General features: G+C 41.1%; 1 protein-coding gene across 7 annotated transcripts in view; it reads left to right on the top strand.

Annotated features, from left to right (window-relative positions):
- LOC137232252 (zinc finger protein 660) overlaps positions 1 to 19,454 on the top strand; it is a 32,591-nt gene extending 13,137 nt beyond the window's left edge. For 5 of the 7 annotated variants that reach the window (XM_067753830.1, XM_067753831.1, XM_067753835.1 and 2 more), the window contains one exon: positions 1 to 83. This exon is cut by the window's left edge. Coding sequence is in view for 2 of the 7 variants with exons in the window: in XM_067753837.1 (XP_067609938.1) it covers positions 17,275 to 18,255 (981 nt within the window). In the remaining 5 variants the exon portion in view is untranslated. Of the gene's footprint in view, positions 84 to 9,854; positions 10,000 to 11,061; positions 11,162 to 12,056; positions 12,179 to 17,096 lie in introns of those variants that run through there. The other 2 variants (XM_067753837.1, XM_067753838.1) reach the window with 2 other exon arrangements.
- Positions 19,455 to 27,656: the final 8,202 nt, after the last annotated feature.

Here is a 27,656-nt window from a genome sequence, read left to right as displayed (position 1 = left end):
TTGGGTATAGTATCTATTTCTTTTAGTATATAGATAATAATTTTCATATGGTAGTTGTTTAATAAATACCTTTTGAAAACTCAGCTCTGTAATTGAATCATCCTTAAATTGGACACAATCTCCCCTCCCCCCATCCCCACCAGACTAGAAGCTTCTAAAGATAGAAGTGACATCTCTTCATAGGATATCTCATATAAAGCCCTCATTGATATCTTCTACGTGTACCCCTGGAAGTTTCACTATTGTTACTTCATTGTTGGTTTCTCATAAATATTCTATTGGGTTTAGGAAGTTTCCTTCTTTTCCTATTTTTTTCTTTGTTTGTTTTGGCCATTCTGCACAGCATGCAGCATCTTAGTTCCCTGACCAACGATCAAACTCACATCCCCTGCATCTGAAGTTCGGAGTCTAAACCACTGGACCACCAGGGAAGTCCCTATTCCTATTTTTAGAAGCAGCAATATAATACAGTAGTTAAGAGAATAGATTTTTGTGCCTGGTACTTGAGGTTCAAATCCTGACTCCTTACTTTCTTACATGTGTGATCCTGAGTAAGTCATTTAGTTTCCTTGTGTCTAGCTCTTCCATATATAAAATGGAGCTACCTCAGGGCTGTGAGGGTTAAATTAGTTCATAAGTGTAAGGCACTTAAAACAGTGCTTGGCACATACTATACCCTATAATTATTATTATTGTTTTGTACTTTGAGTTTTTGTTATGGTTTTTAAGTTCTACCATTTTTTTTTAAAAAATCTGTAATTTCATGGATAATGTCCTTTATTTTTGTAATTTTAGGGGGAGCAAGTTTCTAGATAATTGAAATTTCCTTGCATTCCTGGAATAGAATCCATTTGTTAATGTTTTAAGTACAGAACCAAGTTGAATTTACTAATAAGGTTTTGCCTGCCTTGCAAAGTGTATTTGTTTTTCTTTAATTACTCTGGAAGAGCTTGAATAATGTGGGAATTATTCTTTGAACAGTAAAAATAACTGGGCTTGATCCATTTTGGGGGATGAGGGAATTAAGAGGGAAAAGTCTTTTTTTTTTTGTCCTGCCCCACCCCAAGAAGCATAAATCTTTAGCAACATTTTGATTTCTTCAATTACTGCCCTCTTTAAGTTTCTACCTCTTTGTAACTTTTGGTGAGCTCTATCTGGAAATCATCCTTTCTACTGGACTGTCAGAGAGTGGCATAAAGCTGCACCTAGTATTCTGTAAAGTTTTTTTTTTTTTTTTTTTTTTTTGGCAGTGCGCAGGCCTCTCACTGTTGTAGCCTCTCCCGTTGCAGAGCACAGGCTCCGGACGCGCAGGCTCAGTGGCCATGGCTCACAGGCCCGGCTGCTCCATGGCACGTGGGATCTTCCTGGATCAGGGCACAAACCCGTGTCCCCTGCATCGGCAGGTGGACTCTCAACCACTGCGCCACCAGGGAAGCCCTGTAAAGTTCTTTTATTCTCTTTTGTATATGTAGTTAGGGGTGTGTTTCATCCACAGTTTTTTTTATATAGATTTTATTTAGTTATTTATTTTTTAGGCTGCACTGGGTCTTCCTTGCTGTGCGCAGGCTTTCTCTAGTTGCGGCAAGCAGAGGCCACTCCTTGCTGCAGTGCACAGGCCTTTCACTGCAGTGGCTTCTCTTGTTGCGGAGCATGGGCTGTAGGCCTGCAGGCTTCAGTAGTTGTGGCTTGCGGGCTCTAGAGTGCAGGCTCAGTAGTGGTGGCGCATGGGCTTAGTTGCTCAGCAGCATGTGGGATCTTCCCAGACCAGGGCTCGAACCTGTGTCCCCTGCACCGGCAGGCGGACTCCCAACTACTGCACCACCAGGGAAGCCCCATCTGTAATGTTTTACATTTTGGTTTCCTTTCAGTTTTCCTTTCATGATTGCCAAGTTTGTGGGGATTTTTTAAGGTTTTTTTTTTTTTTTGATGTGGACCATTTTTAAAGTCTTTATTGAATCTGTTACAATATTGCTTCAGTTTTATGATTTTTGCTTTTTGGCTGAGAGGCATGTGGGATCTTAGCTCCCCAACCAGGGATTGAACCCGCACCCCCTGCATTAGAAGACGAAGTCTTAAGCACTGGACCACCAGGGAGGTCCCTTGAATATATTTTTTTCTTATGTCCTTTCACTGCCTCAAGTTGCAGAGACTTTTTATTAGCCTCATATTTCATTTGTCTTTTTCTTCACTAATCAACAATATTTGCCCCAAGATAGGGAAAGTGGGTTTTCCTTGAATTGCTTTATATTCTATTTGCGTGCTGTTAAAATTGTCTGTTTAGACTTGGAGCTAGAAGGTGAGTTATAAATTTATATTACTAATATGCTGTGCAGCAGTAAAGAAGTAAAAGAGCAGCTCGACATTTTGCTAATCTGGTTGCAAATCTTCCACCCAGAGCCCTCTTTTCTTTTTTGCTCAGCCTTCACACTATGGGTACAGTGGAGGCTCCTTCCATGTGCTCTACCTGTTGCGAATAGCTTTGTTTTAAAAGAACTGAATGTGGAAAAACCTTCAGTCACAACTCAGACTTTATTTTACCTCGGCAACTCCAAACTGAGAAAATAAACTATTCCTGAGATAAGTGTGAGAAAACATTCAGTTGTGTGAAACATCCACCAGAGACTTTATGCTTACAAGGAAGTCTACTTATTCGTGTGTGGGAAAGCCTTGGTTATAGTTTATTTCTTGTTTGGCATAACAAAACCCACCTGGGTTATAATCTGTTTTGGATTTTAGAGGGCAAGAAATCATCCAGAGCTTCTATTATTTTGTACACATTTTTGAAAAATATTGTTCCTGGAATAAGTGTAGAAAAGCTTTTAGTTATAGCACATGGCTTCTGCTCCATTCATGAGTCCACAATGCAAGTAAAGAATTACAGTAAGCAGTGTGATAGAGCTCCCAATTTGTTTCTAAAAATCAAAGTTTGGAACTTCCCTGGTGCTCCAGTCGTTAGGACTCCATGCTTCCATTGCAGGGGGCACGGGTTCGATCCCTGATCCAGGAACTAAGATCCTGTATGACGCGCGGCACAGCCAAAAAATTAAAAAAAAAAAAAAACAGACAAAATTTATACCCAGGAGATAGTTCAGGTGACCAAATATGGTGGTAAACGTGTTAGGAGCTGGACACTTACCCTCTTACCTCTTAAACACAAAGAAAATATTCCACAGCTATATTCTGCATCTCAAACCCTGGTAATTCATCTAAGACCAGTAGGAAAGGTCCAGAGATTTTGGGTGCTGACAAGTTGACGAGTACTGTCCCATGCTGGAAGACATTTCTGTGAAGTTGTCGACCTCTTGGAGTGTTACAAAGGATACTCTAGGTGTTAGGGACAAATTGTGAATACCCACAGGGTGGCTTTTGCTCTATAGAAAATTAAAAACAAACCCCCTATCCCCCCTAACATTAGGATGTGTTCTAGCCTGATGGGGCCTTATAAAACTCTTGCCCAAGGGGGATAATGGGAAGGTGTTATGATGTCAGCTGGCTCCAAGTACCTTGTTGTACAGGTATTTGACCCAGGATAGGACATTATAGACTGATTCCTTAGTGAACCACAACAGTCCTCCCACTAATATATGCACAGGACCAACGGCCTGTACTTTGCCCAGGTGGATGCCCTGTAGGATGAGTGCGCTTTCCCTTTCAAGACCTGTGAATACCCTGCGTGAAAACACAGTTTGAGAGATATATTCGGTATTCCACCCCCTTTTCTGATCTGTGACTCTTGGTTAGGAATTTGCAGCTGACTGAAAACATAATGTTTTTCCACCCTAGGTGGCGCAGTCCAATGACTTAAACTTTTCTAGAGATGTATGTACAGTTGGCATTTTATGATATCTAACAGGCTTCTCCCCCAAGTCCCTTCCAGTTGCAATGTCTTGTGTATGGATGATGCATTTACAAGATATTAAGTTTCCCAAGCTGGTGCCATATGGATTGTGGATGGAAAGGGACAGGGCCAACAGTCACCCAAGATTTGAGTACAATTAGATGAAAGGACAGAGTAATCACAGGACAATATATATTCCTCTAAGATTAAATGAGGAGTGGTAACAACGGCTGCATGTTCAGGGTCACGGGGTGCATAGGTACATGCTCATCCACCAGGTTGTATACATTATACTTTGGTTTCCATTTGGATGAGATTGAAAAATGCTATATCCGCTCTCTGAGACTGTCTGTGTTGCTCCCCAGGCAAGGAGGGAACAGAATGATGCAATTACACCATACCTGTAGGGACCCTGGCAAGTCAGCATGACCTGATTTCAGAAAAAGGCCACTAGTGAAACCTCTAGTCAGGCTGCCTCAACAATGAGCAAAAATCGATGACACTCAGGCTCTCACTGGGGAGCCGCACTACTGGTGCCCTTAGGATTTGAGGTATGTGCAGCCTACTACAGGGGCCATTTATGAGGAAGGTGGTCATGGCAGCTGTTATGGTGCTAAAATTAAAGCCACTGGCAACTGTATTCTCCAGGCTAAGCTGTGCACTTACCACGCTATCCATTGTCAACATCTGTCCTAATGAGCAGCACTGAAATAACAAGATAGTGAATTATTTAAAAGACTTTCAAAAGAGAACCATTAGAAGAAGTCTAGACAATTCACCTCTTCTCAGGGGCTCCCTGAGGTTTCCATTGAGAGTGGATATGTGGGATATTTGAACTGTATAATCAGGAACAGCTGGGCAATTCCCAAAAAATCTGCAAGAACTAAGGAAGTTGCACATCTGGTTGGGGACCTCTGATTTGCCCAGAGCAATATGCTCGAATAAGAGTCAGGAATATCTTTCATTGGGGCAGAGCTAAAGCTGTGCTCTACCTGCTCTCCCCCAAACAAGAAGCTATAATGTCTTTGCCCGTAATTAATATCAAGGGTAAAGCCATCTTCTGACATGCCACCTGCTCTGCATCTCCAGGTTCTGGAACACCCCTTTTCCTCTTCTTGGGGGAATCATGAGTTGGTTGCTTCTCAAGGAACTATGTTGCTTCTCAAGGAAGTTGGGTGTATTAGTCTGTTTGGGCTGCCATAACGAAGTTCCACAGACTGGGTAGCTTAACCAACAGAAATTTATTTTCTCACAGTTTTGGAGCTGAAAGTTTGAGATCAAGGTGTCAGTGAAGTTGATTTCTTCTGAAACCTCTCTCCTAGGCTTGTATATGGGCATCTTCTCCTTCTGTCTTTACATGGTCTTCCCTCTGTTAGTTTATGTCCTAATTTCCTTTTCTTATACAGTGGTATTGAATTAGGATGTACCCTAATGATCTCATTTACCCTTTATTACCACTTTAAAGGCTCTATCCCTAAATATAGTCACATTGTGAGGTCCTGAGATTTAGGACTTCAACATACAAATTTGTGGGGGACACAATGTAGCCCATGGTATCAGTTTAACGGAAGGGCAAGTCTGGATTGACCTGCTAATGTGGGGATTGGCCTTATTCTTAAGTGAACACATTTCCCCCTAGGTTGAACACTGTGGCCGCTGCCTCCTGGGTTGTCTTCCAAATGGCTCCTCAATCTGTATTTTACTCTCTGTTGAAACCTGGACATTTCAGCACTATGGCAGGCACACGAATGGTTCTCTGAGGTGAGTTCATGACTCTTTTTTTAAACGTTTTTATTGAAATATAATTCACATACCATATACTTCATCCTTGTGAAATGTACAGTTCAATGATTTTTGGTATATTCACATGCATGTGCAACCATCCCCACAGGCAGTTTTAGAACATTTTCATCACCTGAAAAAGAGATTCCCTACCTTTTACCTATCCCTCCCCCTAATTCCCCCCTCTGCCAGGCTTAATGTTTTGTTTTTACTTTTTACTATGGAGAAATTTTAATGTACACAAAATACAAAACAGAAGAAAAAGAAAAAGAAATTAAGGATGGCATGTAATACATAAGTTCTAACACCACCAGTGAAGCAAAGATATAACTTGAATCTAATCAGGCCTCTTTTCCTACCTTCCAATTTACAGGAAATATAGGGGGATATGATGAGAAAATAAGTCGGATTCACTGATTTTTAATTTGTACAATGTGAGACACTATATAAGACAATTGACCTAGACTCTTTGAAAAGTCAGTGAAATGAATAAAGTTGGCCAACTGTTCTAGATTAAGAGAGACTCTTCAGAAACACAACCACCAAATGCAGTGCGTGAATTTTGAATTTTTTTAAAAAGCTGTAGCAGATATTTGGGGATCAATGGAGACACTAAATATGGAATGGATGTAATATTTAATAGTAGGCCCATTTATGATAATATACAATTGTTTAGATTTCTTAAATCTGACAGTTATATTTTGCTTCTGTAAAAGAATGTCCTTATTCTTAGGACATGCATGCTGCAGTGTTTAGGGTTGGAGGCTCATGATCTCTTCAACATATTTTCAAATGGCTAACAATAACAACAAATAAAATGTGTATGTGTGTGTAGAGAGAAAAAGCGAATATGGCAAAATAACAGTTGTTGAATCTACCTAGAGGGTATATGCATGTTTGAAAGTTTCAAAATAAAGTTTGAAAAAGGTAAAAAGTGATTATGGACGGCTTGTTATAACTCAACACCTTTTAGAAGAAATGCAATTTATAGTTTGAGGCAGTGTGGCAGTAGACAAAAGAACACAAGATCTACAGTCAGAAAACCCAGTCCAAGTTTCAAATTGTCCACTACTAGCTGTGCAACCATAAGCAAATCATTTGACATATCCAGGCTTTAGTTTCCTTATCTAAAAATAAGGATAGAATTGGAATTCCCTGGCGGTCCAGTGGTTAGGACTCCACACTCTCACTGCTGAGGGCCCAGGTTCAATCCCTGGTCAGGGAACCAAGATTCCACAAGCTGCGTGGCATGGCCAAAAAAACTAAAAGTAAAAATAAATAAAAATAAGGACAGCATTAAGCCATAAAATTACTCTGAGGCTTAAATTATTTAATGCCCATGGAAGCCGTGTGTGTGTGTGTGTGTGTGTGTGTGTGTGTGTGTGTGTGTGTATGGCAGTAATGTCCCATTCACTTTTATACTTTTGAAGTATGCTTTGATCTTTTTTAAAGAACATGTATTTATTTATTTGTTTTATTTTTGGCTGCATCAGGTCTTGGTTGCCACACGTGGGATCTTCCTTGTGGCATGTGGGATCCTCTGCAGTGGTGCACAGGCTTCTCTCTAGTTGTGGCCTGCGAGCTCAGCAGTTGTGGTGCACTGGCTTAGGTGCCCCACAGCAAGCGGGATCTTGGCTCCCTGACCAGGGATTGAACCAGAGTCACCTGCATTGGAAGGCAGATTCTTAACCGCTGGACCACCAGGGAAGTCCCTGATTTTTCTTTCTTTCTTTTTTTAAGTGAATTTATTATTTATTTATTTATGGCTGCATTGGGTCTTCGTTGCTGTGCACAGGCTTCCTCTAGTTGCAGCGAGCAGGGACTACTCTTCATTGCAGTATGCAAACTTCTCATTGTGGTGGCTTCTCTTGTTGCAGAGCATGGGCTCTAGGTGCACGGGCTTCAGCAGTTGTCGCATGCACGCTTAGTAATTGTGGCTCACGGGCTCTAGAGCGCAGGCTCAGTAGTTGTGGCACATGGGCTTAGTTGCTCTGCGGCATGTGGGATCTTCCTGGACCAGGGCTCGAACCTGTGTCGCCTGCATTGGCAGACAGATTCTTAACCAGTGCACCACCAGGAAACTCCCCCCTGATCTTTTTGTAAAGCCAGAGTCATATCCTCAAAGAGACTGTGAATTACCAGAGGGAAGCATTGTGTAATCACCATTTTGACCAATAAAGTAAGACCTGAATAACTGGATATGTATTTCATTTACCCAAAAATGAGTTGTAATTTCTTTGGTTGACAGATGTCATGATAAAGATTGAAACTGCTGAATATTTAGGCAATTATGAACCCCACAAATACTCTGATTCTGAACAGTGACATCATTCTGGACTGAATGAATAGGTTTTGTCAGAAAAAATAAATATCCTTGTGGATAAAGGCAACAAGTTGGATAGGGTGGCCTGGAATTTGTATTTTTAACATGTGTCCTCATTATGCTCTCTAAAATTAGAGACCAGCTGGAGCTGGAATATTAATGAAATATTGTTACCCCCTGGGACCAGAGGTGGAGTTAAGAGTTTTAATCAGAATTAATAACTCCTCCCCCAAATAAAAGAATAGGTGAAAAGCAAGACCAAGTTGATCATTACGGTCATAATGTACATGAATATTCTTCTTAAGTGTTTCCTGATGTAGTGGCAATAGTGTTGTGCTCCTGAGTTCTACTTCCAGCATCAACTGGGGGTATGAACTTGTGCAAGTCTTATTATTTCTCTGAATCTCTGTGCCTCAATCTTCTTTGGAAAATGTTGTGCCACCTATAAGAATTGATGGATAAGAATGCTCCTGGTATGCTTTAAGTATTCAATACACATCTATTGATTAATGAGCTTCAAAGCTCATTGCTCAGATGACTTCTTTACCTACAGTCACTCCCTAGATTGTCCCATCCTGCCCTATATAGCAACACCTAAATTTACATCTCTAGTTGTGATTTCTTCACTGAACTCCTGACTCCTATCCCAATTGCCTGTTTGACATTTACTCTTGGATGTCTAATTAGCATCTCTAACTTAACACATCCATAACAAAACTATTGATCCCTCTCCCTAAACCTGTTCCTCTTTCAGTCTACTCTATTTCCAAAAGACAGTCTTATTTTAGTTGCTCAGATCAATAACCATGGAGTCATCCTTAATCAACATCCAATTAATTAGCAAATCATGCTGGACATGCCTTCAAAATATATGTAGACCATTTCTCATCACCTAAATCACCTCTAAGCTCGTCCAAGCCACCATCATTTCTCATCTGGAATAGTGCAGTAGCTTCTTAATTTCTCTACTTCTACTCTTGCCCACCTTCAGACTGTTCTCAGCAGAGCAGCCAGAGCAAATTTTTAAAACGTTATGTCATGGAGGTTTATGTCAAAATGACTAAGGACTGAAAGCAAGAAATTAGAATTTATAGAAAAACAGGTTTCTTGGCTCCATTAATATCTGATAGCTAATAAACCTTTGAACATGTGGCAGGAAAAAAAAAAAAAAGGTAAGATCATGTCACTTCTCATTCCCAAAACCCTCCAGTGTTATTTGGGACATATCCAAATCCCTCTTGGACCAAAACGTGCGCCCCCTTCCTTCTGGTTTAAGGCCTTTGCTTCCTGATGTTCCATCTATCAGGAATACTCCACCAGCTACCCACATGCTTAAGTTGCTCACTTCCCGTCTCTGCCTTCCCTGTCATCTATAAAATAACCCCACCACTACCTACCCCCTTCTCTCTCTCTCTCTACCTCCCTCTCTTCCTCTCTCCCTCTCTCTCTCCCCTTAGGCACTACTACATTCTAGGTATTTATTTATCCATTGTCTCCCTGACTTGAAGGTAAGCTTCATGGGGCAGTAAGTTCATTGTCTTCACTACTGTATCTGCAGAGCCTAGAACAATGACATAATAGGCACTCGACACGTATTTTTATATGCTGCCGATAAATGGTAGCCGATCCTGACTTTGAGGCTGAAAGGAGAAGGATGTGTGAAAAGGATGACTTTTCCGCTCAGCAGCCAGAGCTGGGGGTGTGACTTCAGAGAGTTTCAGTTCGAGGAAGGTAGTCTGGCCGCCCAGTTGATTGGTCCCTCTTCCCGCCCTAAGCAAGTCCTTTCCCCAGGCTCCACCCCGTCCAGGATCTCTCCGCCTATTGGCTGAACTCTCCACGCCCTTTCGCCCTCTCAGCCAATGGTAGGGTAAAACTGGGAGGGAGGCGGGGCCAGAGCGTCCCCTGACCTGCGGGCTCGCGAAGCGGGCACAGAGATGCAGAAACCTCCCGATGCCTAGAAGGACCGGAGGGTTAGGGTGGGAGTTAGTGGGGAGTCGGTGACGTAGTTCCTTCTTCGCATTGTTCCAAGATGTGGGTCGGGCGCTTTCGGTGCGGGGTATGTGGCAGCTTGGTGTGGGGCTTCGGGCCGGTTCTGGGAGCGGGTGGGGCACATAGGCCGGGGGCCAGGCCTCCTTCACCGCTGCCCGCTGCGGAGACGGGGGCGCGGCAGGTCAAGGGGTCTTCGTGGGCCCCGCTCCCCTTGTTCTGCGCTGCCCCTTTGTCTTGGGTCTCGTCTCCTGCTCCGCGTAGCTGCTCACTCGGACCAGCTGACAGCGGTGACAGAACTGTATCATCCTCGTTGCTAGCCACGGGGCCTCCCTGGTAAAAGCGGTCCACATCCCGCTCAGGCTCTCAAAGGGCTCCGCAACACCTAAGTATATGGCTCAGATCACTAATCCAATCCCTGCTGTGTTCTCAGTGAGGAAGCAGACCCAGAGAGGAGGGCAGAGCCTTGCCGAAGATTACTCATTCATTCATTCAAAAAATACTTAGCACCAACTTGCAGTGTATTAGATCCAGGGATTACAGTTGTGTACAAGGCAGAACTATATTCTGGTAGGGAAGAAATGGAACAAGCTTGAAGGGTTAGACGCGGGGTCTGGGAATCTGAAGGGGGAAACACAAAACCGATTTTGAGGCCTAGTGATCCTGAGAGATGGGTAATCATAAAAAAATTCTCCTTCTAGCATCCCTGTAAAGCCTTATTTCTTCCTGTCTTTAAAGACATTTGACTCAGCAGAGTTTCCCTCATCCCTTTTCTGCAAACTTTTGTTGGAAAGCTGGATTGCAGAGAACTTCTCACTTGGAATGCATTTTTCAGTTAGAGGAGAATGGGGAGACTTAGATATCAATAGAACAGGTGAAAAGGAGCGACCGTGGTGTGATGGAATGAGGATTTCCTTCCGACGCAGAAGGCTTATCTCTTACTACCCATACGACCTTCAGCAAGTCATTCCATCTCTGGGAGCTTCATTTCCTCATCTTTAAAATGGGAATGATTATCCTTATTGCTCTCAGTTCAATAGGAAGGGAAGTGACCCAGGGATGGGACATTGCCCTGAGTGTCCACTTGCAGTTGAGCTGTCAGAGAACTCAAGTCGTTTCTGTGTGTTTACAGTGATCCAAGACCCCACCGGGAACTTTTTCCTGGGCAGATCCTTTGGAGTGAGGCTACTGTGCACAGGTGTGAAAGTGAGCCATTCCCTTCTCTTTGGCAGGTGAGATCTTTATTGTGAAATTAGTCTGGGGACGGGAATCCTGCCTGCTAGAGTATGGGAACCAGGTCTGAAAGGGAGCATTTCTCGAGAGAAACAGAGAAGTGGGAGGAGGACCTCTGGACCCTGAGGAGTAGAGTTTTGGTGAGGAAGGGTGATGTAGTGGAACTCAGTTTTGGGTGTCAGGAGACTTTGGCTTGAGTCCCAGCTCTCCTCTAAGTTCCAGTTTCCCCAGCTCAAAATTTTAATATGAGACGAGGTGGTCTAGGAGTTTCCTTCCAACTCTGACATTCTGAGAATCTCTGAGCAGTTAGACTAGGTCAGTCTCTTAGGGAATTTAAGCCCTTGGATGGCCCTGTTGAGACAGAACTGCCAAGAATGTCAGTATTGTCATGGTGTTTCGACAATATGAAACACCAAAGAGATAAACAGGTGGAGAGGAGGGTTGAGGGTGGTCATGTGTGGAGGGTGCACTTCTCACCATCCCTACACCCAGATAGAATTAGATAGAATCCTGAACTTACTTAACGTTTCAAATCAAACATTTATTGAGCCCTATGTGCCAGGCACTGAGTGGGATCCACATACGAATATCATGGGCCCTTTTCTCTGGGGGCTTAGAGCTTAAAGTATACATGTGAGGAGGGACACAGACATACACAGAAGGAATTATGGTATAAGGCAACTCTATTTTATATTACAGATTTTTAATTTTTTTTTTAAGTGAAGAAATTTTTATATGGTCAAATCTATCAGCTTTTCTGTTATGGTGTCAACTTTTGTTTTATGCTTAAGGCCTAGGCCTTTCCCTGAGATCAAAATAATTTCTAATAGTTCTTTTTTTTGTCCTTTAAATTTTTACACTTTATTCATCTGTTTCTCTGGAATTTATTTTCAGGTATTGCCTCTTATTCATCACTCCACTGCAGCTAAACAGTAACCAAAGACCATGTGACCACTGCCCAGAGGAACCTGAAAGGCTGGTGATGCTGGTGAATTAAAGGAAGACAATGCCTCTAGGTAAAACCTCTGTCTCTCTCTCTCAGAATAGAACTTTGCCCTTTGTGGGTTCCTCACGGCCTGAAATGAATGGTGCTCCTGAGATCAGGACACTCATCCATCACTCTCAGGGATTTGTGGGTCAGAGACCTGTGGGGCCTCATTGGTCCTCTTCCATTTACTGATTGTCTGAGATTGTAATTTTGTGCCCAGTTGCCTGGATACTCCTAGTGACTTGCTATCCTTATAGCCTCATCTATCCCTCCTCCTACTTCTTTAGCTAAGACCCCACCTCCCTACTGCCTGGGAATTCTTCCAGAATTTCTGAGGGAATTTCCCATCCATTTGGGCAGAGGGCAAATAGTTAGGTTTCCTTGGATCAAACTCTCTTCAAACTATCCCTCCCTGCTCTCCTGATAAGTCTTGCTTCCTCCTCAGGTCCCCCAGAACCACCCTGAGCATCCTTACAGCACATCCTTGTGCATTTCTCTTTCTCTCTGCCTGCTCTTTAACCAAAATCTCTATTTCAGCAAGCTTATACATTTTCATGACTTCATCTGTCCCCTATGTCTTATTCTCAAATTAGTATTCCTGACATATTCTTCCTCCTCTTGTCTAAAGTGTTTTCCCACATCCCCATCTTTCTTAGTGATAGTACCATTCTCAATATTTAGACCTGGATCTGATGGCCTAGAATTCTTTCCTTTAGTCATCCTCTATATCCAGTCTGATATATGCATATGCTTTCCTGGAAATAGCTGGACTTGTTTTCTATCCTGTTGTTATTCTGGACTAGGGTCTCACTATCTCATACATTTGTTTATTCATTCAGCAAACATTTATTCAGCACCTAGAAAGTCGCAGGCCCTCTAATGGTCACCCATACTGCATTCCTAAACTTTTCTCCCAACTCATTTCCCTTCCTCCATTCTTTTTTTCAACTCTAATCCATCTGGGCTAATCTTCCGAAAGCATTCTTTTCCTAATTTCACTTTTGGGTAGGGGGATACAAAATTTATTATCCAAACTGGGATGCTTTTGTGAATTAAGGGGGGCACTATTAATAATGATGCTGGAAAAAAATTTTTTAATAAAAAAATAAAGAATAATGATGCTGGAATAGCAGGCATAAACCAGGACTATTCTGGGAAAACCAGGGTATATGATCACTTACTCCTAGGTGATAGCTCTTGGATTCTTTCTTTTTATTTTCCTCAGTTTACTCCTCATGGGATACCCCAGCTGCCTCTTTCCTGTTTTCCACTTCATGAAGCCCAGAGAAACATGAATGTGCTGGGGGTGGAGGGAAGTCTGGGACTAGGGGAAATGAATGGTAATGCTTGAAAAACTTTGTTCTTGACAAGTGAAAATGAGAAGGAAAGTAACAAGAAAAGAGAATAGCAAGGTAGAAAAAAGAATATGGAAAATAGAGGGAATTCCTTCGTGATCCAGTGGTTAGGGCTCCGAGCTTCCACTGCAGGGGGCACAGGTAAGATCCCTGATCAGCGAACTAGGATCCTGCAAGCTGTGCCATGGCGCAGCCAAAAAAAAAAAAAAAGAATATAGAAAACAGAGAGGAAATTAAGGGTAGATTTCACTCTTCCATTTAGAACTTGTTTCCGTTGACCAGCAGATTATATCCATATTTTTTGCCCCGTGATTTCAGTGTTCTGGCTGGTATCACTTCACACAATTCGATTGTTTCATTTCCTCATTTGTTCATGAAACAACAAAAAAAATTTTTTTGAGTGCTTGGTATGTGCCTGGAACTTTGCTAGGAATACAATAATGAACAATATGGACAAAAATCCCTGCCTCCATAAAGCTATGTGATAGTGTAGCCTCCCACTTATTTCTGAGTACATCAACCCTGTGCTAACATCCTTTTGAGAAAACAGTTCTTGCTTATCCTCAGGTTCAGCCAAAGTTCTACCTTTTTTTTTTTTTTTTTTTAGTTCTACCTTTTTAAAGCACCTTTCCACAAGCGTCTCAAGCCCCAGCACTCACTCCCTCTCCTAGCCCTTCATCCTCTGATTGGGTACTTTGTAAATTTGTAATTTACTTTCTTAGTGTATTGTCATCACTCCATTATAAGTTCCTTAAAAGTAGGTATGATATTTCACGTTTATATTAGTCTCCTTGGGCCTCCATAACAAAATTCCACAGATTGGGTGGCTTAAACAACAGACATTTATTTTCTCACAGTTATGGAGACTAGAAGTCCAAGATCATGATGACTGGCTGATTCAGTTTCTGGTGAGGACTCTATTCCTGGCTTGTAGATAGCCACCTTCTTGCTGTGTGCTCACATGGCTTTCCTCGGTTTGTGTATGTGGTGGGAAGGGGCAGGAGTGCAAGTTGAAAACTAACTCTCTGGTATGTCTTCCTATATGGACACATTAATCCTACTGGGTCAGGGCCCACCCTTATAACCTCATTTAGCCTTAATTACCCACTTAGAACTCACATCTCCAAATGTAGTCACATTGGGGGCTTGGGGTTCAACATATGAATTTTGGAGGGACACAGTGTGTAACAGAACTTTTTTTTTGCATTCAATAATGGTATTTATTGCTTGTGGAAGACGGAGTCATGTAAATACCTGGTTATTAATGTTTTTCTTGAACACCTCTTTTTGGAAGGCTGCAAGACTGATCTTTCCATAACAGCCTTTAAGGATATAATAGTTACTGCACTAGCTAACTGGGGAGCATTGGATCAGCCATGCCTAGAAATGAGACATCTGGGGGCTGGCTTCAGGGCACTGTCTCATTCTGAATCTCTAACATACTTTGTTCTAGTAATTATGGGAATTTGTTCCTCTAAAGTCATTTCCTGAGTTTTCATAAGTAATACTGTAGAAAGAAGAAGAATTAAACAATAACATAAGTTAGCAGAGGACAATTTGCCAGCAAAATGGGAGGCTTTCATAACAGCAAGTCCATAAACTTATCCACCTAGTCATCCATCCATTCATTCATACCACAAATGGTTTCACTTTTCTGCAACAATGCTTTTTGAAAATTTCCCTGCATGAGACCCAGGACAGAGATATGTACAGGGTAGAGTGTTCAATAATTACTAGTTGAAGAAATGTATGAAGAAAAGAAAGTTTCAGAGAAGATTAAAAATGGAGAAGAAACTGAGAAAGAACCATCAACTTTCTCAGAACTCTGGAGGCGGCTTCACTTACTGTCCCACTCTGCTCTGCAGTTCCCCTGGCTTCTCACTGAGTTTCCTCCACCTGCTAACTCCTGTTTGATTAGGAGGGTAACAGCAGCTGGATGTGAGTGTGCTCAGGCTCCTGCCAAGAACCCCTCCTCCCCCACCATTTTCTCTGCCTGCCCTCCATATCTTGGGCATGAGTCTGTGTATATGTGCCTGTGTATCATATGGGTGGCACTCACCCTTCTGAGATGTGAACTCTAACCTCCACAGTTCTCTTCTTGCTGGCCTTGAGCACTCACCATTGAATATGTCCTTCCTTCAGAGATCTTGACTCAGTTTATCAGAATGCTATGGGATAATGAAAACGGGTCAAACTTTTTGAAAAGCAGTAGGTAGTACTACAAAACAACGTCATTCCTTCTGACCCAATCACTCACTTGTGGAACTTTTATCCTAGGAATATATTTCAATGAGAAGAAAACTTTATATGTATAGAGTGATCATGATAGCATTATTAATAGTGGTTAAACCTCAGGGAACAACAGAAATGTCTGACACTAGCAAAATTGTAGGTAAACTGTAAGGAGTTTAATTGGTGGTGAATTATGCAGTCAGAAAATGATCATATGAAGAGTTAATAGCAATATGGAAAAATACTTATAAAAATTAAGTAAAAGAAGTAGGATGCAAAATTATATCTACTGTATATTTACAACTATATAATTATGAATATGGACAAGTCTGAAAAGGAACATAGTAAAAGGAAAATTAGTCATGTGTTAGTATCATGGAGTCATCTTTCAGTTTTCTTTTATGACTCAACCCCCTCTAGATTGAGGTCTGCTAGGGATATCTATATGTTCAGAGCTTTACATCAAACCAGTTGGGAAACTCCTGCTCATCCCTGACATTGGTTTCATGTATTGGCCCCTCTTGGTTGTGCTGCCCACTGCTCTCACCCTATTGCCATCTTTAGATACTTTACCACTGTACCATGCAAGGTCCTATTAGAGTTTCCCCTGCCATGCTTTAATTAACCCTGTTTCCCAGTTCAGCCTCTCAGGTTCACCCAGTAGACTGCTTGGTGAAAAGCAGACAGACTGAACTAGCACATACGGCTGGATCCAGCTACAGACCAGCCGCTACAGAGTAGGCTATGATATGACTATGCTCCAATATTGGAAGAATTGTGTTACCCCTATCACAACAAAGTTTAAGAAGAGGGATGTAGTACCTCGACCAAAGCAAAAGATGAAATCTTAGTCATACCTTAAGACAAAATCCGAGTTATTATTCTATAAAACAATTTTTGAGCACCTATTTTGTTCCAGCCACTGTATCACTGGTACTAGGGGAATAGATCAGCATGAACTAAATGCCAAACTGATCTGAAGATTAGTCACTTAAGCTACTGAACGAAGGATCTTTCAGTGCATTTTTTCTAGGGATCAGATTAGGAGTTAGATGGCTCCAATTCTGGGAGTAGAGCATGAGACAGGAAGAAACCAGGATGGGTTTTATACTACTCATTGTTCATTCTGATGCTGGACATGTTGGGCTCCTGTCAGCCCCTGGCTTTCCATAAGCCTTTCCATTGGCTTCTATGTCTATCCTCATTTTTCTCATCTTTTTGATCAGGTCCCCCTGCCTTTGAACACTTACTTTTCCATGAGGGACCTTGTGTTCTGCCACATCTTGTTATCCTTGGATAATTCTCCTTCCTCTAGTATAGAGAGCAGGTGACATGTGCAACTTTTCTTTCTTCTGTCAGATGGTGAAACGGGGATTGAGGAAGTATTGATTCAAAAACATCATTCCTGAAAAATCTGAATCTCGTACTTTCAAGAGAACTCCGCAGAGGTGTTGCCAAGGAAGTCAATGTTTAGAAAGCTCCTCTGAAGGGAAAGGGAAGACTCAAGGGGCCACTGGGATGCTTCAAGCAAGAGAAAATGAGGAGAAAGACGAGAAACTTCAAACAGAAGACAGTTAAGGATAATAAAACATTCACAGAAGTGAGTGACCAAGAATCTGAAAAAGATGACCCTACAATAAATGAGAGAAGTCAGGCTGAAAAGAGACAGTATGTGTGTACTGAGTGTGGGAAAGCCTTTAGTCAGAGTGCAAACCTCACAGTACATGAACGAATCCACACAGGAGAGAAACCCTATAAGTGTAAGGAGTGTGGAAAAGCCTTCAGTCATAGCTCCAACCTGGTTGTTCATCGGAGAATCCACACTGGACTGAAGCCCTACACGTGCAGCGAATGTGGGAAATCTTTCAGTGGTAAGTCACACCTCATTCGGCACCAGGGAATCCACAGTGGGGAGAAAACTTATGAATGTAAGGAGTGTGGGAAAGCCTTTAGTCGGAGTTCTGGTCTGATTTCACATCACAGAGTTCACACTGGCGAGAAGCCCTACACTTGTATCGAGTGCGGGAAAGCCTTTAGCCGTAGTTCAAACCTTACTCAACATCAGAGAATGCACAAAGGAAAAAAAGTTTACAAATGTAAGGAGTGTGGGAAAACGTGTGTTTCTAATACAAAGATTATGGACCATCAGAGAATTCACACTGGGGAGAAGCCTTATGAATGTGATGAGTGTGGAAAAGCTTTCATCTTAAAGAAGACCCTTAATGAACATCAGCGACTTCATCGTAGAGAGAAACCTTACAAATGTAATGAGTGTGGGAAAGCTTTTACTTCTAATCGAAATCTTATTGATCATCAGAGAGTGCACACTGGAGAGAAACCCTATAAATGCAATGAGTGTGGAAAAACCTTCAGGCAGACTTCTCAAGTTATTCTACATTTAAGAACCCACACAAAGGAGAAACCCTATAAATGTAGTGAGTGTGGGAAAGCCTATCGTTATAGCTCACAGCTTATTCAACACCAGAGAAAACATAATGAGGAGAAAGAAACGTCATAAATGCCATATATTGTTGGAAGTGGACCTAATTGCTACTTTCTGGAAAAGCAATTTTTCAGTATCATCAACCTTAATTCTCTAAGAATTCATACAGGGAAAGTAATCAGAAGTAGACAAAGATTAACAGAAGGGCTATTCATGCCAGCATCATATATACCTGGAGGAAGAAAACTAGATTTTCAACCGTACAGGGTTTAAGTGAATGATGGTCTAGCCATATGATGGTTTGGCACCCATTGTAAACATTTTTAAAGAATATTTAATGCCATGGGGGAAATGATTTAGATGAAATGGAAGATAAAGAAAAAAACAATGAAATACGATCCAAATTTTTAAAAAACATTTATGCAAAGGAAAGAAATGGGAATGAAATAATACCAAACCAAAATGTTAACAGTGATTATCTCTGGGTAATAGGATTATAGGTAATTTCTATTTTTTTCTCTGTACTTTTCTATGCTTTTTAGATTTTCTACAGTGAGAATGTACTACTTTCATATTTTTCTACAGTGAGAATGTACTACTTTTGTATTTTTTAAATACGAGTACATGTTCATTTTCACTCAACAGGGTTATGAAAGGCGCATAGAACATAGACTCTAAAGTCCTGGGATTGCACCCTAATACTGACACTTAGTAGCAGGGGAACCCTGAGCACGTCACTTCCTTTTAGAGCCTGTTTCCTGTGTATTACATCATAAATACCAGTTGTTGGCTTTTGCAGTTTTGAGATAAATTGACTTTACAGTTGTCAACAGAATATATAATCCATTTTCTTAATCACTGTTAGGTTAAAAGAAAACAGCAAAGCTTTACTACATTCTCCTCTCCCACAGTTTTAGAAGGATCCGCAGATAATAAAGAACCACCTAGGCTCCACCTTTTCGATATATGTCTACAGAAAAAATGCCATCTTATGAAATTGGAACAATTGCAGTTTCAAAGCCTTTAAAGAGACACAGCATAATTCAAACAAGGAGAAGACTCTGCCTTCACATGTTACATGGATTTTCGTAGCTGAAAGTGCAGACTTTTGGGTCAGAGACATATGAGTTCTAATTCCAAATCTGCTGTGCCCTAGCTTGTCAGTTTTGGACAAGTCCCTCAAATGCTCTGAGCCACAGATTTATCTGTAAAATGGGAATAACGACCTACCTCACAGGGTTGTTGTGAGGATTAAATGAGATAATGCATGTAAATGTGTGACAAGCCTTTCTTTTTGTCTAGCCCTCTGACAAGGCCTTAATCTGTTTACAACCAATATTTTAAACTTTTAAGACAGCTCAGAATCTGTCTGGGAACCCTTAGAATCTCCCCATTCTTAACGCAGCCATTCCTCTTTCTTTGTATACAGTGAATGCCCAAACCTAACACCATTTGTCTTATGCACGTAGTGATTTATTGTTTCAGGGATTACTGAGGATTTGATATCCCATCCAATCCTCATAACATTGGTACAAGAAAATTGAGTCTCAGTGAGGTTAGGTGACTGGCTAGTAAGTGGTTGGAGCCAGAATGTGAACTCAGATCTGACTTTCAAGTCCATGCTTTCTTTATTATACCAAAGTGCCTCTGTCCATCATGATGGTTCTATGCGAGGGGGAGACCAGTTGGGATCCCCCTGAGTAGCTACTTCTGTGAAAGGTGGTTGATTATATCTGGACAGTTATTTGATCATGGTTTCATAAGGAAGATGCTGTCAGTCTTCTCTGAGTTAGATTTATGGCCTGTCTCTGCACCTTGTAATTTAGTTTTAAGGATTATATATTTCTTCCTTGCTGTTACTTCTTAGAAAGAATTGGAAGGTGTGAAGGGTATATTTGGGTGAAAAGGGATTGTTTGGTTTCGTCCTATTTTGATAGGATAATGGCTTACATATTATTTTGTGATGTAATAGTCCCTCTTTGCATAGTTATTCAAAGCAAGGTTTGGAGGCTCTGGAACAGATCTGCTGCATTCAGGGGGTAGGACTCTTGTAACATTGGTTACCCTTGGGTAGGCACTTCCCCAAGAGTCTGGGTGGACTCGAGAGTAGGGTCACCCACATGTGGCAGTGGCTAAACAGAACTGCAGCAGTAAGGGCACTTCCATCATTTTTCCCTTGTCATGTGTCCTTTTAAAATTCTACAAGGGATTTGTCATTAATATTCATGCCTTTTGTCATGGCAGCCATCCTCACCTGCTGATTACCTATGTGGAAACTCCCAGGACTAATGTCTCCTGGCCCTGCTAAAACTGCTTTAAGAAAATAGGCAAACAGCTTCCTGTGTGCCTGTCGGGTGGTATTTTTTAAGCATTTATTATTGCTAAGCAGAGTTGTTGATGCTTCCTATATTGCTGAGCAAGTGTTCTCTGACCAAAACATTTTCCTACCACTGTGTCATAGCATCTGAAATTTTTTCTTCAAATAGGCTTTCTTTTTCATCTTAAAAGACTGTGATCTTCAAGAGTAAATACCTTCTAGGAGACTGGCCAGAGATCAGAATACGTTCACTTTTCTTGCCCAGGCAAGCTAAGATAGCGGACCCTGGAGGAGGCCTTCACTAGCTTCTAGTCTGAGAGGTTGATGCCTGTCTTAAGCTGCAGGAGTAAATGTTGACAGATGGTCTCTGTACCTTTTCATATAAATATTTTGCAATATAATTTGAACTGACCATCCACCTTCCTCCAGAAGTTTTTCAATACTTCCAGCTGCCTGCTTCAGCCAGAGTTTAATTTTGCAGTTCCTTTCAAGCCCTTTCATGATACACTCTGGAATTCAGGATCTGTCTCCTTGAATGTGTTTTTTCCAACTTCCTGTTCTAATGGAAGCCTGGTTGATCCCTAACAGCAGTGCTTCCTCTGCAGTCCCTCAATTGCTAGTTTTTTCTCCCCCAACCCGTTTACCTCTTTGTACGGCCATTTCTTCTCTATTCCATCAAAACCCCAGCTCTTTTGAAATGTACATCACTAAACTACTGTGTATTGCCCATCCGTGTTCTTGTCATCTGCCAGCTTCCTGTGCACTCACATTTATTCACTTTAGTTTTTAGTACCCTGAATATTCCTGAGGAATATGAAGAGGCAAGTATTTTTTAGTCACAGATACCCTGGTTATTGAGAATTGCTTTGGTGTGGACTAGAAATATACACGTCTCTTTTTAGTTGTGAGAAAAAGTGTGAAATTAAAATCTTATGTAGCCTTGATTAAAGGGAAATATGAAAGACAAAGAATCATGCATAGAGAGGAAAGTGTCTCCCTAGACTTAGAGATATTTTTCATTGATGGTGTGTACTATGTTAGGTCTTATTAGGAACTGAGAAGAAAATTGAAACCAAAAAGAGCTTTAAATAGCTGAGTAATTCCATTGAATATGAATCCCATAAGACTATATTTCATTTCAGCTCTGTATCCTGAGAGACAGACTTGCTTTTTAATGTTTTCCCATTCAATATAAATAAAATAGTATGCTCATATTGTTAGGTTGTGTTTAGAAACTAGACTGTCTATAGTCACCTCTGATGTTATAAAACTGAAGTCATAAAACTGTTTTTGCAGAAGATAGCTATAATTCCTCCAATAAATATCTGTTGTTATTTACTTGTTATAAATATCACTGAATTTTTTTCCCTTTGCTTCCTTCCTTTATTGAGAGTGGGAAGAAAACTGTCCAGTTTGCTCTTCTTTTAAGCAGCTGTTTTTAGAAAGAATGATTCTGTTGTTTGAGATTCAAACACAACATGAAGCTTGTTATTTTCACACTCATGATAGAGTTGTCCCTCGGTAACTGCAGGGGATTGGTTCCAGGAGCCCCACCCCTATACCAAACTCAAAGGATGCTCAAGTCCCTTATATAAGATGGCAAACTATTGCATACAACCTATATACATCCTCCCGTATACTTTTAAATCATCTTTAGATTACTTATAATACCTAATATGATGTAAGTGCTATGTAAATCATTGTAAATACAATGTAAATGATATGTAAATAGTTGCCAGTGTGGCAAATTCAAGTTTTGCTTTTTGGAACTTTTTGGAATTTTTTTTTGTTTTTAATATTTTTTATCTGTGGTTGGTTAAACACATGGATGCAGAACCCAGAGATACGGAGGGCCAACTCTACATAAACTAGAGCTCTAACCATTAGAAAGTGTCCTTCTGTTATTTCCTTAGAGAACTTGAACAGCCACTTATTGTCCCACCCCCACCCCCCCGGTCTCATCTGTGTTTCAAACCTATACTATTATGTAGACGTCATTTGGCTGAATAAAACCAGCATGTTCCCTGACGTCCATTTCTGCTCCAGAAGGCAGTTTGGTGAGGGGTCAAAAAGGATATGGCAGATGCCTTTCTGGACAACATAGATACAGGACTTGACTAGGTCACACTCTTTCCACTGACCATTTCAAATCCACGTGGCATAATTTGACGTACAAGGTTTGTAGACACGAAAAAGCTATAACCAGTCTCTAAGCCCAGTGAAGTCCAAATCTGGGAATCACAAGAAGTAATATAAGTAATTTCCCAGGCCCAGCAAATCAGCATTTCTGGGACAGGGTGTAGGAATCTATATAAAGCAAAACTTTTGCTGTGGGGATTTAAGAAAACTCTCCATTAGGAGCCTTGACTCTTTACATGACTATTTGTGTGATGATTGTCCATTTTCCCTCAGAAAAGTCTATAAGTCACAAAATTATTGAGACATATACCAAAGTTAGTATAATCATAACAAATTAGCAACCAGTTTACTGAGTGAAAGAAAATGCGGTCACATTTGCAGTGTTGGTTTAAAAAGAGTTGAACAGAGATTCATGTTTTAAAAATTTATAATAGAACAATATGGCAAACAAAATAATCATAAAGCCCTTTGGCTATGAAACAACCTAGAAATGCTGGATAAAACTTGAACATCCTTTTACAGGGCTTTCAAGAAAGTGAAATAAATCCTCAAAGCCTAGAATGAAGAGGAAATGGAAGTCAGAAAGATAAGTGGGTGATAAAGCCTTGGGTGCCATGCAGCAGTTTGGAGATCTTGGTCGCCAAGGGACTTAGATTTTATCAGCCACAAGGGCAGGATTTGAGCCCTTGGGCTTACAAAGAGGTGGAAAATTGGAACCTAGATTAACAAGAAACCTAGATCTTTACAGGGCTACATCCTCAGTGAAAGCATACATTAGGAAAAAAAGTGAGCCAGGAGCAGAGGGAAGACATTAAGGAAGCTTGTGGGGCTTGTCCTGGGCTTTAAATGTAAAATAAAAGTCTCCCTAATAATTTATAGCCATGGATCAATCCTCATGGTATTTTAGGGTTCAAATTTGGTAAACACCAGACCAAGAAAGTAATATAAAATTAGGTATTTACATATCCAAGTACACCTGGAACAGTTATTTAAAAATTAACAATTTAAAAAGTTGAGTTATCTGATTGTTTTAAGTTGAACTTTTTGGGAAGTAAATTCTGGGACAGGATAATATGCAGCAAATTTATTGGAGAGCGCTATTGGGATTAACATCTGTAGAGAGAGTGACGAAAGCAGGATTAGCAGTGGGAGAAGATAGCTATGTTGTAGTCACAGAGTTACCTATGTTCCCTTTGCTGGCTTCAGACTCAGACTGGGATGGCCTTTCAAGATTGCCCAAACTTGAAGTGAGAGGTCTGGGCCGTTAGACCCCTTCACTGACACAAGTACTGATTGGCACAATATATGAGGAAACATATATATATAACCAAATCATTGCTGTACACCTGAAACTGACACAACATTTTAAATCAGCTATACTTGAATAAAAAATTTTTTTTAATCAAAGTGAGCAGAAGAAATGAAGTAATAAAGTCGGAGTGGAAAACTAGAAAACAGAAAACAAAAACAATAGAAAAAAATTAATGAAACCAAAAGTGGTTCTTTTAGAAAAATCAATAAAATTGATAAACCTCTAGCAAGACTGATCAGGCTAAAAGAAGAGAAGACACAAAATACCAATGTCAGGAATGAAAGAGAAGACACCAATTAGATGAGATTCTACACTACTTAAAGGGATAATAATTATGATGGTTAATTTTTTTTTTTTTTTTTTTTTTTTTTTTGGTACGCGGGCCTCTCACTGCTGTGGCCTCTCCCGTTGCGGAGCACAGGCTCCGGACGCGCAGGCTCAGCGGCCATGGCTCACGGGCCCAGCCGCTCCGTGGCATGCGGGATCCTCCCGGACCGGGGCACGAACCCGTGTCCCCCGCATCAGCAGGCGGACCCTCAACCACTGCGCCACCAGGGAAGCCCTATGATGGTTAATTTTATGTTGAATTTGACTGGGCTAAGGGTTGCCCAGAAAGCTGGCAAAACATTATTTCTGGGTGTGTCTGTGAGGTTGTTTTCAGAAGAGATTAGCATTTGAATCTGCAAATCTGGGAGTTAGAAAGGGCTCTGACAGTTTGGTTGACTGGCTGAAACATGGACCAAAAGATGGCCTGTTGTGAATGAATCAGAAATGCCCGCCCTCCCTTGGTTTAATGTATGGGGCGGGAATTCAAAGGTTTAGGGAGATTGGATTGTTAAAGTGGATTTGTCGTTCAAGACCTACTCACCCACACTGGGAGGGCCCAGAAGACAAAACTTTCATCAATACTATGAGAAATAAATTGGCAAAGGGAGAGCTAGCATTCTTGAAGAGCTCCATGATCTCTTCTCCATATGCCTGACTCAGAATTTAGTGTCTAGAAATAATCCCTTCAACCATGTAGTACTAATTCCATTATTTTCCAATACCTGAAAGAGAAGTATTTGCATAATCTCTTGGACTGGGGAGGGCCTCAGTTACATTTTGTTCTGCCCAGACACCTAGCCACTGCTAAGGATGGAAGATTCTAGATTGACTTAGAAGTACGCTTTTGGACCTCTCCGAATTAGAGGTGTAAGAGCATCAATCAACATCATAGATAGGTATTTGAGAAGAGGCTGGAGGGAGAGGACCGATAGTCTAAGATGGGGCTAAGACGTCAGAATACTGGTCAACTAAAACAGAAATCCTAGTCTGAATGTTAAGGTCGTGTTTCTCATCTTTCTATAAAATCCTACTCTACCAGTGTTGTGGGGCTGTTTGTTTGTTTGTTTTTAAATGCAAATTGGTGTGTGACTGACCTATGACAAAGGATCTGGTATAATTCTTCCCTCCCCAAAATGAAGGATCAATTTTCCTTCCTGTTAAGGCAAGACAATGAAATTAAACAGGAGAACCACAAAGATAGGAGAATGTGTTGATCTTGCTTCTCAGAGACAAAGTGGTCCATGAGAAGGTGAGGCAGCCGTGAGTGTACGTCTGGTCCCTCTTATTTTTTTTTATTTTTATTTTTTAGCCATACCACACCGCATGTGGGATCTTAGTTCCCTGACCAGGGATCGAACACATGCCTCCTGCATTGGAAACGTGGAGTTGTAACCACTGGACCGCCAGGGAAGTCCGAGGTCCCTCATTTTTTAGTGTACTTTTCTTTCTCACAAAAAGGGGGTTGTACTCACATATGAATCTGGATTTAAAATCAGAGATTTTGGCTCCAGAGTCTGGGCCCTTAAAAACTATGGGAATGGTTGAAGGGATGTTTGGAAACTGCAATATTAAGAATAGAACTCAAGTTTCCAAGCTATTAATTGGCATTAAAGTAGGGGCTTAGTTCAGAAGAATGTTTCAGAGTTGGCATGTTCTATGTTTAAATGATTTCTATGGTATCTGGACAGTTTAGGTGCATGTAACCTGTTGCAAAAGAAAGAGCAGAAAGATCTCGGTTCCATTCTTGCCTATGTCCCTAATTAACTGAATATACTGTATAGCCCTAACAAACTCATTTAATTCTTGTTTGCTTTTGAGGTGCCTGAAGTCCTAATATTAACTTAATGAACAAATATTACATTATGCCAAGTTCTAGATTTTGACAATTACTTCTTTTATCCAACTTTATTGACAACTAAATTGTCTCATAAAGTATTTTCACATGATCCTTTTACTGAATGCTCACAACAACGCTATGAAGTAGGCATTATACCAATATTTGACCGACAGAGAAACTGAGACTTAGAGGCTGACTTAATAACATCACAGAGCTAGTAAGAGAAAGAGCCAGGACCCAAACCTAGGTTTTCTGATTCCAAATCCAGTGTACTTCACCTGTGGGAATTCTATGTGCTAAGAATGTGTGAGTGTACGTAAAACAGAGGCTATGTGTTGTATTCCACCAACATCCCAGCTCTCTGGGCCACTTTAAACAGATTCCATATAGTTCCATCTTCTTCAAAGGTAGGGTGTCCCTTTTCGACTACCATCATCCCACAAGATAACCAAGCCTTTCATCTTGGGGTGAGGATGAGGAGGCTTCAAATTCCTTGACTGTCAGATGGGCACCAGGCTGAATCTCAGGGCACAAACTGAATGATAAAACTGGGGCTCTAGGCTGACCATTGGCAATTAGTGGTCCTCACCAGCAGACAACTCTGGTTACATCCTTCCAGGCCACTGCTTGGTAGGGTGTGGATGATTATAGGCTCACTGGTCAGTCATCCACAGCCCAATTAGTCATTTTGGCTCCTCTCATTCCTTTCTTCTTCCCTAGCAGAAACACTTGTTTGGCAAGCATGTCTTTCCATCTCCCAAAAGTGTCTATTGACCTGACAGTATAGTCTTTGTACCCTTTTTTTCTAGTCTCACAGTGAATAACCTCTGTCTACTTGGGCAGGCAGGGGAGGAGAAGGGGCCTCAGGTCACAAGTAAAATGATTTAGTGTAGGGGGAGCAGGGACCACGTTGATTATTATTTCAAAATCTCCCATTCGTGCTTTGAGACCTATAAAGTACTATCTCCTGGTTCTCCTTCTACTTGGTTGGCTGCTGCTTCTAAGCCTCCTTTGTTGGGTCTTTACCATCTTTCTGCTTAGCATGTATCACTCCCTGACATATTTTGTATTTGTTTTCCTGTCTACCCCCACTAGAAATGTAAGCTCCTAGGGACTTTACCTCTTCATTTATGTCCCTAGTGCCTAAAATAGTGTCTAGCACATGGTTAGTACTCAGTTAATACTTGTTGAATGAATGAAAGAGTAGAGGCTGAAATGTTTAGGCAGGTGTTCATTGAAAGCCAGGAGAGGACATATATACAGAATAACACCTTGCTCATTCAACAAACGTTCATCTAGCACCTAGTATGGCTTTGTGCTAGGTGCCAAGTATACAAGGGATCCAGACAGACATGGCCCTGGCCCTTGACACAGGAGGGAAAGGGGCAGGACACAAACTCTAGATAAATGAAGATGGAGCGCAGTTGTTTGGATTCGATAAAGACCAGCTAGAACCTGCTTGGTAACCAAGGTAGCTTTGAGAAAAGTCTGGTCATTGACCTTTAGCTCATTATATCTTCATTGTAATACTAAAAATCATGCCC

Source organism: Pseudorca crassidens, chromosome 10 (genome assembly GCF_039906515.1).
Source record: "Pseudorca crassidens isolate mPseCra1 chromosome 10, mPseCra1.hap1, whole genome shotgun sequence".
Classification (NCBI taxonomy): domain Eukaryota; kingdom Metazoa; phylum Chordata; class Mammalia; order Artiodactyla; family Delphinidae; genus Pseudorca; species Pseudorca crassidens.
This window is presented reverse-complemented; position numbering and strand designations above follow the sequence as displayed.